The 15780-nt window shown below is 46.5% G+C and overlaps 1 protein-coding gene across 12 annotated transcripts in view; it reads right to left on the bottom strand.

Moving 5' to 3' along the window:
• The window catches only part of CCDC192 (coiled-coil domain containing 192), a 310484-nt gene that overhangs the window by 253136 nt on the left and 41568 nt on the right, over positions 1–15780 (bottom strand). For all 12 annotated transcript variants that reach the window (XR_016235323.1, XR_016235326.1, XR_016235325.1 and 9 more), the window contains 2 exons: positions 7054–7185; positions 6144–6200 (listed from right to left, as the gene is read on the bottom strand). Coding sequence is in view for 7 of the 12 variants with exons in the window: in XM_089334911.1 (XP_089191037.1) it covers positions 6144–6200; positions 7054–7185 (189 nt within the window). In the remaining 5 variants the exon portion in view is untranslated. The remainder of the gene's footprint in view (positions 1–6143; positions 6201–7053; positions 7186–15780) is intronic.

The following is a 15780-nucleotide window of genomic DNA, read 5'->3' as shown; positions in this document are numbered from 1 at the left end:
AGTATCAGCAAATGGTAACTCTGAAATGTCAGGGCTTGTGTCTTCTCTCCATTTTATAGCTATCAATTTAATTACACAATATGATTCAACTATTGTGTTCTGGATGAGTGGAATTTTAACAAAAGCAAGTCAAGACACCAGCTTGTTAATCTTCATGTTTAGACCATGCTTCCTTTAGGTATTTCTCTTCACTAACAGAAGGGTTTCCCACAAGTGTGTGCCTTCTTTCTGCTATTCTACCCTAAAAGATCACTATATTGTGTCTGCTCAATGTTACACTTTGAACAGTATCATCCTTAAAGTAATGCATTATGCTACTGGCATCTGTATGAATCCAATCCTTTCCACAGAATAATTTTCCCAGACACAGAAAGTATACTCCTGTAGGTGTCAAATAACTTGGCTTTAACCTGGCCATTTTAACAACTCATTTCAATGAAACCTTACAAGGCACTGAGCCAGACTCTGGGAGACTTTCAGATAAATAGATGTGGCCCCTGTTTTGCAGCACCTCTGTTTTAGAGAACAGTCGTGTCCCGTCATTCTGCGGTGGGACACAGTGTCACAAGTGATTAGAAAAAGCTAAAGAGAAGTGCTGTGGAAACACCAAGGAAGGAGAGGTTATTCATGAGTGGATGGTCAGGGAGAACTTCCTAGAAGGAGCAACTTTAAAAAAAATGTATGGGGGCCGGCACTGTGGCATAGCAGGTAAAGCCGCCACCTGCAGTGTCGCCACCCCATATGGGTGTTGGTTTGAGTCCCAGCTGCTCCACTTCTGATCCAGCTCTCTGATATGACCTGAGAAAGCAGTAGAAGATGGCCCAAGTCCTTGGACCCCTACACCCATGTGGGAAACCTAGAAGAAGCTTCTGGCTTCAGATCAGTGCAGCTGTGGCCAACTGGGGACTGAACCAGCGAATGGAAGACCTCTCTCTCTCTCTGCCTCTCCTTCTCTCTGTATAACTGACACTTTCAAATCAACAAGCAAATCTTTAAAAAAAATCTTTTAAAAAATCTTAAAAAAAATCTTTACTTGTGAGTCGGAGACAGAGAGTTCCCATCCATTGGTTTGCTCTCCAAATGCTCACAGCAACAAGGACTGGTAAGGCCAAGGCTGGGAGCAGGTAACTCCATCAAAATCTCCTAGGTGGGTGTCAGAAACTCAGCTACTTCAGCCCTCCGTTCACAGGATCTGCATTGGCAGGAAGCTGGTGCAGTGCCGTTTCAAACCAAGAACTCCAGTAAGCAATGGAGGTGTCCTAACAGACATCTTAACTACGAGATGCCCATGCTTGGAAGAAACCGTCTTGATGAAGAATGGGGACAAAGCAGCGAACTCCACGGCAGGGACAGGCATTCCAGGTTGAAAGACCATGAGCAAAGCTCCTAGGGCGCAGCTGCATGGCACACTTGGGGGTACTCAGTACAGGAAGTTAAATTCACTGAGGAGGCCTCCAAATGCAAGCATCCATTCCATTGCAGGCTGGGCCTTCCCTCTCTAGAACCCATTCATTGCGAGCTTCTACCGCCAGCCTACCCAATGTGACAAGCCTCTCCCGCTCCCCAGACAGGGGGGCCCCTCCCTCTAGTGTGGAGGTCTTGGGTGTCTCTTGTGGCCTTTATTCTACTGCACTAGCTGAGCTCCAGATCTGGGAGTTGGCCTTCTTCACACACAGTTCTTGACATAGCAGGTGTTCAGTTGATACCTTGAATAAATGGACAAATGAATGAGCAAACATATGAATGTCATAGCTGCCAGTGAGTGGTTCCAGTAAACACAGCCCTGCCACTGGTGTACTGAAAACAGAGACACCTGCCTGGCCTATTTCTCAGTGACTTTAGAGTCTAATGGCAGACAGATGTATAAACAAGTAATGTTAACACAGTGTAGTATATTGACCTGTGCTATACTAAAGAAGCAAATGGCTATTGGCCTGAGCCTGTCTGTCCTTTGAGCTCCTATGCATCAAACTACAACTTAACTTGGTATGTAGACAACCAAAACCCTCTTAGGAGTCTACTTTTTGTAATAAACTTTGGGGTTTCAGCCAATCACTGGGAGCCAACTGATCAGACCATGCTCAAACAAGTCACATGTCTCATTCCTCCACACCTAGAAAAGGCAAATGCTGAGCTGTAGCCGGTCAGGTGATTTCTCTACTTGGCTTCCGTGTTTGGCCTTATAAAAGCTCACTGTTCACGTGGCTGGGTAGAGCTCTCTGGACTTCTTGTTCTGAGTGCTGTCTGATTCACGTATTGTTCTTTGCTCAAATAAACTCTGTTAAATTTAGGTTGTTTAAAGTGTTTCCTTTAACAGCTCAAATTGATGTCCGTATAGGAGGCCTTGGGAATCCAGAGAAAGTTATCTGAGGACAGCGGGAGAAGTTGACCCCCGACCCGAGTCCTGCCAGGAGGGGACGAGCCACTAGAAGATGAGGACAGGGAAAGACGTCCCAGACCAAGAGGACGCTGTGCGCAAAGTCACAGGGCATCAAAGGCTCCTGGAGGCATAAAGCACCAGGGGGCCCTATTTCCCCAGGGGCTCAGCGTGAGGCAGGGAGAGGGGGTGAGAGAGCAGAGGGCCAGAGGGGTAGGGACTCACATTGGACGGAGGCAGGGAAACAAGGAGATTCCTCCTGGTCAGGTCCTACAGGTGTTAGTTACACTTCAGGAGGCACAGTCCAGACTAAGATTCTGAACTTTAGACTTGTCTCTCCAATGCCAAGGGCGATCAGGTACCTTACAGGCTGCCGGGAACTCTATTAACAGTCACTTCCTGAGCATCAGCATCCACAGACCCCTTGGAAATCCTTCAGTCTCCCATTTCCGAAAACTCACACCACATCTAGAATGTTCCATTGCCACCCCCTTGGTGCTCTTTCTCTTCTCTGCTACTCCATTGGGTCACATTCTCCCTATGGGTGCTATCCTTCCATGCTGTCTGGTTTCCTATACCCACTCCACATCTTTACATGTGGATTTTGTCCCTCTTCTTCTCTGCACACAGGGATTCATGGGTTCAGAACAGGTGGGCTACTCCCTGATGGGCAGTGGAACTGCTGGGAGACTCTGACATCCCTTGTGGTAGGGATGCGGTGCCAGCCACAACCAATAAAACATAAGATGATTAAAAAATATAGGGAAATGGCAGTAAAACAGGACACAAGACTCAGAGCTGAGATGATTTGTAGAAACATACTGAGGGCCTGACAACTAAGTAAATGCAGGATGGAGACCAAAGGAGGTAGGGTTTTCCCACTGCTTTGAAGTCTGAATGGAGAATAAAAAACGGCATATGGTATTGCTCAGCATGATCAGGGAATTCAAACAGAGGAATTAGGAGAAGGGAATAGGTGATGTTTAACTCCATTTTCTTCCAACCCCTATCTCCTTTTTTTTTTTTTTTTCTCCGAGTATCTTTTAGCATCCTATGGAATGCCTTCTCCAAGAACAATGCTTTCAGAGATGCCCACGAAAACATTACAGGGCTATAATTAGAGGATGATTAAGATAAAAGGAACTTGGTAGGGGGTGAAAGCAGTTGTTTATTTGCATGGAAGTGAAAACTGAAGCGTTATGAACTGATGGATCACTAGGAGAGAACACAAAGAGGAGAGGGGGCTGGAGACAGAGGCTGCACAAACACCACTTGATACCTCAGATGGCAGGTGGATGGAGAATCTAATTTGGAGAGGCAGCAAGTTGTGATAGCAAAAGCGTGGGTTTCAGAGTGTGATGAGTGATTTACCCTTTGTAAGATGCAGTTTTCTTATCTGAAAAATAATGGCCACCTTTTATTGGCTTGGATTGAGATTCAAAATAGACAGTACCTGAAGCAGCTTCCACATAGAGGTCATAGAGTCCTCTCTCAATGAACACTGCTGTTGAAGCTGTTTTTTGTTTGTTTGTTTGTTTGTTTTAAAGATGTATTTATTTATTTGAAAGGCAGAGTTAGAAAGAGAAGGAGAGGCCTGCGCCGTGGCTCACTAGGCTAATCCTCCGCCTTGCGGTGCCGGCACACGGGGTTCTAGTCCCAGTCGGGGCGCCGGATTCTGTCCCAGTTGCCCCTCTTCCAGGCCAGCTCTCTGCTGTGGCCCGGGAGTGCAGTGGAGGATGGCCCAAGTGCTTGGGCCCTGCACCCCATGGGAGACCAGGAGAAGCACCTGGTTCCTGCCATCGGATCAGCGCGGTGCGCCAGCCGCAGCGCGCCAGCCGGGTGGCCATTGGAGGGTGAACCAATGGCAAAGGAAGACCTTTCTCTCTGTCTGTCTCACTGTCCACTCTGCCTGTCAAAAAAAGAAAGAAAGAAAGAGAAGGAGAGACAGGGAGAGATCTTCCATCTGCTAGTTCACTCTCCAAATGTCCACAAGGGCCAGGGCTGGGTCAGGCCAAAGCCAGCCAGGAGTCAGGAGTTTCATTCAGATTTCCCATGTGGGTGCAGGAACCAAAGCACTCGGGCCATCTTCAGGTGCTTTCTCAGGCGCATTAGCAGGGAGCTGGATTGGAAGTGGAGCAGCTGGGACTCGAACTGGCTCATATAGGATGCCAGCACTGTAGGCGGGGACTCTACCTGCTATGCCACAATGCCGGTCCCAGAAAACTGTTTTCGTTTAGAATGTTCTCGATGAGTTAAAGCATAACCTTGATGAACACACTGCTGTATAGAACCATGAGTGGTGGACGGTTCCCTGTGAAAAATCTCACTCATACTGTAATGTGAGGGGGCAATCCCAGCAGAAACAAGTGGGGGATAGGAGCCGCACGGAATAGGATCCCCAAAAACCAGGCAGTGGAAGAGGACTCCTCAGGAAGTTCCCTACAACAATGATAACTTTTTTCTCGTGAAGCCAATATCAGAACTTTAGTGACCACATCTGCTCTCTTTAAGGATTTCCGGGCTGTCGGTGGGAATCTGTTAAGAGTGTGACATCCTTGGACAACAATAGGGTCAGGCATCTGCAACATAATGCTGGGCTAATGGGACTCACTTCTCCTTGAATTTGTCACAGCTCCACAAAGGCAGTCATTTTCAGTTTGGGTCAAATGCTATTCAAGGCTAAAAAAGATTCTGAATTTTGATTTAAAAGCTCTGCGAACTGCCAGGGCAGGTCAGCTTTGCTTTTCTCCAGCACCAAAAAATAGGACAGTTACCAAGGTTTTCTCCAGGTGAGCTCACTTCAAACCCCGAAGGGACTTAATAAACTGCATTCTATTCTGCAGGTGGGCAGGATGGCAGCCCCTGGGTCTCTGATCTGTCCCAGGAGCCTGGTGTTGTTGGGACCGGCCATTTACCATGCCTGGCCGACATCCCTAGACAAGTGATCCTGGAGCAGCCAGGATGGAGGAGGTGACTAACCAGAGGACACCAGAGACCAGGGAAAGTGCTTTACGACATCAGGGTTGTTCTGAATCTCAGCAGGTGCAGGGAGGCAGGTCTATAAGTATGAGTGTGCAGGGTATTGTGACAGGACATGTGCCTCAGTTATCTTTTGAGCAAACACAGGCTTAAGTATAAATGCCATTTGCCCCAGGAATTCATGGGGAGAACTTGCAAAAGCAAACAAAATTACACACTCTGATTTATAAAGTCATTTGCCTAAAAATTCCAACAGGGTTAGAATGAATATATAAAACAGTGCTGCCCAAAGACTGGCAGCATCAGCAGCACCCGAACCTTGGATCCTGGGGATAGACAAAGTGTCAGCCCCCCCCCCCCCACACACACAGGAAGACAGGAATCCCTGGGCTTTTTGCTTTAAGAAACTTTTCTCATGTACCTGAGATTTTAATGTGCACAGCTTTCCACCCGCACCCCGTGTCAGCAATTGTCACAACTCTCCACCTCCATCTGTTGACTACACCAGCCTAGCTTCCTTTTCTTTCCACCTGTGTTACCAATTCTCCTACTGTGATAGAGCCACATTAGATCATGTGATTATATACAAAAGCTCATTTTGTAAATTTTATCATAACCAAAAATTGGGATTTTACTTATGCAAAGCGACTCTGTAGAGGCAATACAATGACTGACTTGTAGTCTTGTGATTTGGTTTAAGGTGAACAAACCACGCGCATGACTTAGGGCCCAGTTCCAGTGTAACAAGGCCATGAAGTAAGGGTTAGAAAAGACGAACAACACTTACATGGGCTGCAAGCAGTTCCTGGGATGCTGTGACCTCAGCCTGCAATTTCTCAATGCACTGCAAAGCAGAAAAGTTTAATGTACGTCTCTCCCTCTGACAAAGCAAAAGATTCCAGGTACACATGTGTCCCAGCTCTCAAGTTGTGCCAAGGACATCCTCATCTCAGATGTTCTGCAAATCAGCATCCCAGAGGCCACCCCTCCTGTTCCCACTCCAACTTCCTGGCACTGGAGAGCCCAGGGACAAATCACACAAACATGTTCAGGACAAGGACATGAAAATATGCCAGCTTGGTGGACTGCATGAATGCTAGCACGACATATCTATGCACTGCCTTGGAAAAACCTAGGAGTGTATTTCTGAGGCAGTCACAATGCTTGCAGTTTGAACAACAGATGAAGTTATATGAGGCAAATCCTAGTAAACATATCCTTCAATTTCCATTTCCATGAATTTTTTGAGGATCCATTATACAACAATTCACACCCAAATGTCCAGAGATTCACAGATTACTTATCTCTTACAAAGCAATTGATTAAAAGCAGATGCCAAATTTTATGATCTACTTGTTTTACGACACAGAATAAAATCATTCCTTGCTATGACTCAACCCTGACAACTGAGAAACATTTGCAGTCTATGCCATTTACAAAATGAACAGGAGGTTCTACTCGTATTATTCAAAAGGATACACAGCAAGCTTTAAAACTACTGCTAACAGAGTTCATTTTTGTATCTATGTCAATATTCATATACAAATACAGTTATTTTCAGCAAACGTAAGTATTACTTAACATTGTGAACATAAAGATGAACTTTCAATCCAGCCAAAATGGCTTTGGGAAATTGTCAGTTTGTGTAAAATGAAGTAACATTTAAAATAAAGACAAAATTTTTGTCTCCAACATACCTGGTCTTTCAAATGAACTATTTTTTCATATGGCTCCCCACTGGTTTCCTTATGGTCCAAAGCCTCTAGTTTTTTCTCCAGCCAGGAAACTCGTTCAAGCAGTTTCAATTTTGTTCCTTCCGAGACTGCAAGCTAAAGATATTTTCTGGTAAGGGTAAGCACCACTCCCTTGAAGAGATCAACTTATAAATGAATGGTCTTTCACCATTGTCTATTAAATATGAAATTAGCTTCTGATACATTTCTCTTAGATGACAAGTGATGAATACAGAAAAAGCAGCAGAGAGTACTGATTTGTTTTTATTTTTAATAATGAAGATCTTTCTGGGCAAAAGTGAGACCACATCATGACAATGGGCAGAGAAATCCCCAGCACAGGTCCTATCAGACTTCTTCACTGTTCAAGATTTCACTTTATTTGTACAGCTGGATCGGAAATCTGTCCTGTGCTTCACACACGAGTTCCTAAAACTTAATTCTTGGGGGCTACAGCTTTTAGAAAGAATGGGAGTTCCCAGTCCCCTGTGTGTTCATCAAAGAAGCAGCAGGGTATATGGAGATACTGATGATGTATTAAATGGGGAGGTATGAAGAGCTAGGTCTGCTATGAAAATAAGGTGAGCACATCACATAACTGGTGTCCATCCACCCATGCATCTATCCAGCCGCACAACAGTTCAGTTAGCAAATGCTTGCCCAGTTGGCACTCCCTACAGCCATTATGTTAGATGCTGGGAATGATGAAAGCACCAGCGAGGGCCAGAGGGCACATACATGCCGTGAGCTGCGGGCCATGCCTTCTGCTTATCGGTGACCTCAGAGACCTATGATGCTTCTCGTGACTGTCAGCACGGTTCAGTCCCGGGTGCACAGTGGACTGGGAATGCGGTCTGGCTGCTCTGAGCACCTTTCTACTGTGTTACAGATACAGCGCAGTCCAACGGCGGGAAAAATTTTCAGTTTTTATATTAACTTTTTAAAAACGTATTTATTTTAAAGGCAAAGAGACATAGGGAGAGAAACAGAGAGTGTGTGTGTGTGTGTGTGTGTGTGTGCGAGAGAGAGAGAGAGAGAGAGAGAAAGAGAGAAAGAGAGAAAGAGAGAGAGAGAGACCAAGCCCTTTCATCCGCTGGTTTTCTCCCCTAGTACCTTTAACAGCCAGGGTCGGGTCAGCTCAAAGACATGAACCTGGAACTCCGTTTGGGTCTCCCATGTGGGTAGCAGGGAGCCACCTGCCTAAGCCGTCAGGTGCTGTGTATCAGAGTGCACATGTTTTTCTATTAACTTTGTGTGTGATTTCAGCAACTTGCTTGGCTTCTCTGGGCTTGGTGGTCTGGTCCACAAATGGTGATGTGGATGAAGAGAATAGTATCCCAGGTAGGTTGTGAGGATCATGTGAGTCTGTATGGCAGAAACACCTAGCACAATGCCTGGAACACACCCAGCACGCAGCAGCTTTTATTATTACAATAATGAAAGAAGAAATCTACCTCCTCTAGACCATAGTAAGCATTCACCTGGGTGTATCTATTTTTTTTTATTTATTAGATTATAAAGCAAAGTATCTGAGACATCATAGCTCTGTGAGCTACAGACCCTGACCTCAAATGGCACTTGGTTTGGTCAGCTACTGCAAATTTCTATATGTCAGAAAAAGTGTTTCTCTGTATCTGAGATATTTTTCCTTAAATCTCTTCTCTCTCAACCAGACCCCTTTTTTTTCCACATACCCTATCTGACCTGTAATCTACCCAGACATCATTTGACTTTCTTTTAAATTACCTCCCACTGTTTCTGTCCTTCCTTCAATCACTCAACAGATTTTCATTTACTTATTTGTTAAAGAAATAAGCTGGCTATTGATTATATGCAAGAATTAAAGATAAAAAAATGAACACAGTGTTGTCCATAGCCTCAGAAAACTTCCACTTTAGCCAGAAAGCAGATAATATAAAAAGTTCTAACATGAAACAAATAATCCTATCAGTAATAATTAACATTTTGGGGGCACTCACCATATACCAGACACTCTGCAGAGCCTTTTGCTTTCAAATTTATGTCAGTATCTCAATTGTCTGCCAAGCACAGGAAGGAGTTCATGCTATTTCACCCCCATGTTGCAGATAACAAGATTGACTTTCAACAAGGCTGCAGAATTTGGCCAAGGATACAGATATGAGCATCAGAACTCACTTCCAGTAGGGGATACCGGCTTTGACGCTCCATACCTAAGACTGAGCTCAGCCCCAGAAGTGGGCTCTGATGATCTTGACAATCCCAACTTCAGTGCTGCTGGAACAAGGCCCAAATCTACCAGAACCCAGCTTCTCTCCAGCAACAGTTGTTGTATAAGGAGAGGTGAGCTTGTCTGGGTTGCCTGTGCTGTACAGGAAGAATTTTCATAATATGGAGAAACATTTCTCTTTACCTACCAAATGTGAATTCTACTGTAGGTACCATACATCAGGAACACTAGACATATAGGGGTTCCACAAAGGAAGAGTAGTCAACTGGAAAAACTTTGGCTTTTTTTTTAAGATTTATTTGTTTGGGGGCCGGCGCCGTGGCTCACTTGACTAATCCTCCACCTGCGGCGCCGGCACCCAAATGGGCGCTACTTCTAGTCCCAGTTGCTCCTCTTCCAGTCCAGCTCCCCGCTGTGGCCCAGGAGGGCAGTGGGGGATGGCCCAAGTGCTTGGGCCCCTGCACTTGCGTGGGAAACCAGGAGGATGCACCTGGCTCCTGGCTTCGGGTCAGCACAGCACCGGCCATAGGGGCCATTTGGGGGGTGAACCAACAGAAGGAAGACCTTTATCTGTCTCTTTCACTGTCTAACTCTGCCTGTCAAAAAAAAAATTTATTTGTTTGAAAGTCAGAGAGGGAGAGACATCTCCCATTGTGGGGAGCAACCCGGACTGGACTGAGTTACTGGAATTAAGACTTATTCTATGCATCTGCTCTCCCACAATATGGCGCTGGGAGAGGAGAAAACAGCTTCTACGCAGCTGCCTCTTGCCAACTTGAGTGATGACCTCCAGGAGCTGATCCTGCTCCTGATTGGAGGAGAGCAGCGTACTCGGCGTGTGGGCGGCCGAGTTGGAATTGGCGGAGGAGGACTATAAAGGAGGAGAGAGAGAACATGCACCAGGAACATCTAAGGGGAACATCTGAAGGAACACCTGTGCAGCCCCCGAGAGAGCCGGCTGGCGGTGTGCCGCTCCCCCACGGAAGTGGGGAAAGTGGCTAGGGGGAACCGCCCTTCCACAGAGGTGGAAGGGTCGGTAGCCAACCCGGGAAGAACCAGCAGCAAACCGGGGAGGGCCGAGCAGACAAAAGAACAGCGCAGGGTCCTGTGTCGTTCCTCCACGAAGACGGGGAGCGACACCCATCTGCTGGTTCACTCCCCAACTGCCAGGGGTAGGCCAGGGCAAAGCCAGGAGATTTATCCAGGTTTCCTACTTGGGTGCAGGGACCCAAGGATATGTAACATCTTCCAGTGTTCTCCCAGGCACATTAGCAGGGAGCTAGATTGGAAAGTAGAGCAGCCCGGATTTGAACTGGCCTTATGGGATGTCGGCACTGCAGATGGCAGCTTCAAATGTTAGGCCACAACACTGACCCCAAAACTTGGGCTCTTGATGACATTATAGACGTACTTTTTAAAAATTATTTCTTAAAATTTATTTATTTGAAAGGTGGAATGACAGTGGGGTGCACTGAGGGGAGGGGGGGGCGGAATCCTCCATCTGCTGATTCACCTCCAAATGCCCACAACAGTCAGGCCTGGGCCAGGCCAAAGCCAGAAGCTGGGAACTTCATCTGGGTCCCCGCTATGGGTGGCAGGGATCCAAGCACCTGAACCATCCCCTGCTGTCTCCCAGAGCGCTCTATCAACCAGTCTCGAAGTTTCCTTACTTTTGAGGCATGTTCTATTACTTGCTGCTAGGGGTATCACATGGATACTACACCTGATCATAAAACTCCATGATCTAGACCACAAGTGAGAAAAGTCCATGGAAATGGCAGTCACTAACATTGGGTTGGTGATGACACCATATGAGACATGCTGCAGGAGGCTACCTGTAAAAGTCACCTTACTTAGTCCTCTGCTGAAAACACTCTCGCTGGGGTGGGTGCTCCTGCACAGCAGGTTAAACCACTGCTGGCAGGCCTGTGTCCCACACTGGAGCAACGGTTTCAGTCCCCACGGCTCTACTTCTGATCCACACCCCTGTTAAGGCAACTGGGAAGACAGCAGGAGACAGTGTAAGCATTGGAGCTGCTGCCACCCACAGGGGAGACCAAAGTGATCTTCCTGGATCCCCGCTTCCCCCGATCCAGTCCTGGCTATTTTGGCCATTTGAGAAGGAGTGAGCCAGCAGATGGAAGATCCTCTCTCTCTCTTTTTCTCTCTCTCTTCCTCCCTCCCTTCCTCCCTCCCTCTCCCTCTGTGTATCTCTTTCTCTGTGTCCCTCTGCCTTTCAAATGAATGAACAAGTCTTAACACACACACACACACAAACACACACAATTATTCTGTTCAAAATCCTGTAAGTTGTTTTACTGATATTTTTTGTTATCACCCTTTAAACATTCAGGAACTAGATGCTATTAGTGGTCAACTAAATTCCCAAAGTTCCCACAGCCAAAAAGAGGTTACACTTGGGTATATTGGTCTGCCCCCAGTTCTGGGTTCCTGGCTCTGAGGCTGCCTAGGATGAAGCATGGGACGTCGTTCCTTTACTGTGGGAAACCCAGCAATTTTTCTCCACCTGCTGACTTCTCAGGAGGAATTTATTTTCTTCCAAGACCTGGGACCTTTCTCTGGCTGCCATTTTGCTCCATTGTTATAGAGACACCAACCTCATCTCTTTCCTTTCTGTAGAGAATTTCTGATTGAACATCCTTTTGACTCAGACAAGGTTAGCTCAGGTCCGACCCAAGGCTATGCGATCTCAACTTGGAGCCAGAAGACCTATGTTTTTGTCTCAACTGCAAAGTCACTGACTTTATGATCATGGTACACGTAATAGCTCTGTACTGTGTTACTTTGCTATATCCAAGTTAGATCATGAATTCCCCAACAAGGAGGGACAGAGAATTCTGCCAAATCCTGTAAGATACAAGCAAATTGGCCAGGAGCACCTTTGCTGAGATTCTTCGCCGTGTGTTAACTGTTTGAACTGCGAGTCTTAATCCTCCTGTGTATCACCACCTCACAAAGGCGGGATAAAGGACTTTTGTCTCTTCCTCCTGCGGACATGCAGTGGCAAGCACTCACCTTGCACCTTGAGGTCCCATTGCACAATGCTGCAAGTGTTTATCTACCAACAGGGCTAGCCCCCAGCCTTTTGGAAACGGCCCTCCAAACACGCCTGATATCCAAAAGGAAAGAGGAGAAAGAAATGATACTAAAATGAGAACTCAACGTCTGAGAGTCAAGCACCGCATGGAAGATTCTGCTGTGCGGCTGCGCTGTAAAACGTTAGCTGCTGTCCCGAACTCACTCCGCTGTCGTGCTGGCGGCTTCAGAACCTGCAGAAGAGGGGTTCACCGTTCAGGAAGCCCCGAGGAATTCCGTCTACAGTCAAAACCGGGCTTTATGCCTCTTCTCCTAATTTCCTCTAACTTTGATTCCTTGTTTCCTGGCCAAGGGAATTTCAGTGACCATCCTCCAAAGGAGGCAAAGTCCCAGGCTCCCTGTCTCTGGGGAAGAAACCTCTTGTTCGTAGCAGATGAGAGGACGAGGGGGTTTCCCTCTTCACTCATCTTTCTCGGGAACTTCACGCGGCCTTTATGGCTAACCCTGCCCCGGTGCTACATCAGACACAGGTGAACGACAAGAGTGTGTTGACTGTTTCAGGAAAGTGAATGTAGGTAGTTGTAAAGAAATGCACAGCGGATACACAGATGATAATACAACGGGGATGTCCTGTGGAGGATTAAAGAGGTGAGGCAGCACCTCTGTGGTTTCTAGACTTCTGCTCTAAGCACTGATCTTCACTGAAGGACTCCAAGTCGTATTTGTGGACTGCACATAGCAGGAGCCCAGATGGCTCACTGGGAAAATGAGAACCGAAGCAATTCACTAAAAATGTTAGCAGACAACCCGTCTTCCCCTAATAGTGGTGGTGACTTGGACGTAAACGATCAGAATCCAGCTCGATTCAACTCAATCTGCTCAACAAGCATGGATGTACAAGGATCAATCAGCATTCTCAGGGGTACCTTCATCTACAGAGACCGAGTTCATGACCAAGGCCCTGGAGACAAACCGCGAGAAAGCTCCTCCAAGGCCAAAGACGGCGCCCGCACGGTGGCGCGTGAACCCCCTCTGGCTCTCTGCCCATCTTTTTGGTGTTCACAGTAAAAGCTGACAGAGGGACCTGTCTTAGGAGGAGCACAAAGTCACTTTTGCCTCTGCTGTGGTTGAAACGAGAGGGCCTGGATTTCTGGTTTTACTTTGAAAGGCTCCAAATGCTGACTACTGTGCTTATCTAACACTCACTTTTCTTTTTAACTTTTTGCTGTGTTTAAGAGGTAGGCGAATTTGGTGTGTGTTTCCCCGAGGAAGTCCTGGAAGGATATGGATAAATGGATGCTAGGGAATGCCACAACACCGGGGAGGCAGGCACCACCCTGTTCACGTGCAGCTGAAGTCGGTCTCACAGCGTTGAGTAGAAATGAACAATGGCCCATTCTCCACAAACGCCAGTCCAGCTGCAAGTGGGCCTATAGCACCTTGACAGCGGGATGGTGGACAGGTTCTCTTAGGCAGACAACTGCACCCAGTTCTTAGCCTGCATGATCTCAGTCATTCCTTAGCACGTGTTGACTGGACCTCAGCTTTGACCAGACCTTTTTACAAAGAAGGAAAATCCCTGTTTTCATTTTCACAGGGCTTTTCGGTTCCAACTGGGAGGACAGCACTTGAAATGGAATTAGCCACATGGGCAGAGCAATGTAAGTGGGTGGCAAGTTTATTATGCAGACAAAGAGAAAAGCCACTGAGAACTGGCATTCGTGAGGAAGTTCCACGGAGGAAGGAAACACATTAAGGACCCTTGAGGAGATCACAGCCTGGCCAAGAGAATTCAAAGATACATGAAAATTAAAAGTACATCATCAGGTACTTCTACTGGGGGCTTGCCTGCCTCCCAGAATTCCCTTCGGCATTTGGGCATAAACTCTTGACAGGAGACGTAAAAGTAAAGCAAATGGCAAGAAGGGCCGGCGCCGCGGCTCACTAGGCTAATCCTCCGCCTAGCGGCGCCGGCACACCGGGTTCTAGTCCCGGTCGGGGCGCCGGATTCTGTCCCGGTTGCCCCTCTTCCAGCCCAGCCCTCTGCTGTGGCCAGGGAGTGCAGTGGAGGATGGCCCAGGTGCTTGGGCTCTGCACCCCATGGGAGACCAGGAAAAGCACCTGGCTCCTGGCTCCTGCCATCGGATCAGTGCGGTGCGCCGGCCGCAGCGCGCTGGCCGCGGCGGCCATTGGAGGGTGAACCAACGGCAAAGGAAGACCTTTCTCTCTGTCTCTCTCTCTCACTGTCCACTCTGCCTGTCAAAAAAAAAAAAAAAAAGCAAATGGCAAGAAGCAAAGAAAGCTGAGATTTTTATTTGTTCATTTACATAAATAAAAAAATAACACTCTGTCCCATTTAGAAGGCTTTCTTTGCTTAATAATAGAGATTGGGATACACTTTAATAATTTAGGGTTTATCGAACATTTTAGAAGCATTTAAAAATTAATATATTACTGTGCAATTCAGGTATACCATTCAATTATATTCTTACTTCCGATTCTACAGGTAATTAAAATTATTACCACAAATGAGATCTCAGAATCTATTATGAATGGTAAAAATATTCTTGATCATTATAGATTCCGTCTAATATTCCTACCACTTTGTAGGTTGTAGCTTGCATTTCTACCATCTAAATTATTATGTTTAAAGTTTGGAGAATTGAATGAAGGTGTTTTTAAGACCCTGTATTTAAACATATTTCTGTATGTTTATCATTTGTTTATTTGGTGACTATGTACAATTCTAAAAAGACAGTATATGCTTTTCCTTTTTTTTTTAAGATGCATCCATTTATTTTAAAAGCAGAGCTACAAAGAGGGAGAGGCAGAGGCAGAAAAAGAGAGAAAGGTCTTTCATCTACTGGTTCACTTCCCAAATGGCCAGAATGGCCGGAGCCAGGCTGATCCAAAGGCAGGAGCTCCCTGCGGGTCCCCCATGTGGGTTCAGGGGCCCAAGGACCTGGGCCAGCCTCCACTGCCCTCCCAGGCCACAGCAGGGTGCTAGATCAGAAGTAGAGCAGCCGGGACTCAAAGCAGCGCCCATATGGGATGCCTGTACTGCAGGCGATAGCTTTCCCTGCTACACCACAGCACCAGCCCCTGTGTCTACTTTAAAAAATGGCAAGTAATACATTCTGTGAATTTTACCCCCATTAAAAAAGAAAAACAAATTAAGTCTCAGGTCCAGAGAACTGTTCACTTTGCACTCTGATTGTTATGGGGGAGAGAGAAGAAATCACGTAATTGGCTTGACTGGATGCACTGTTAGGACTGACTGGTTTCCCTTCACATTAATGAACACGAGTCTCACAGGGGTCAACACTGCCTGGAATCAAAACACTAGTATGTGTTTCTCCTAGAAAGTAAATTGGCCTTTTACACTCTGCGGTAGTAATTTCCCTCAACTTTGTCCTCAAATACGA

This window comes from Oryctolagus cuniculus, chromosome 6 (assembly GCF_051225735.1).
Source record: "Oryctolagus cuniculus isolate XC-2025 breed Fujian yellow rabbit chromosome 6, ASM5122573v1, whole genome shotgun sequence".
In the NCBI taxonomy this organism is placed as follows: domain Eukaryota; kingdom Metazoa; phylum Chordata; class Mammalia; order Lagomorpha; family Leporidae; genus Oryctolagus; species Oryctolagus cuniculus.
This window is presented reverse-complemented; position numbering and strand designations above follow the sequence as displayed.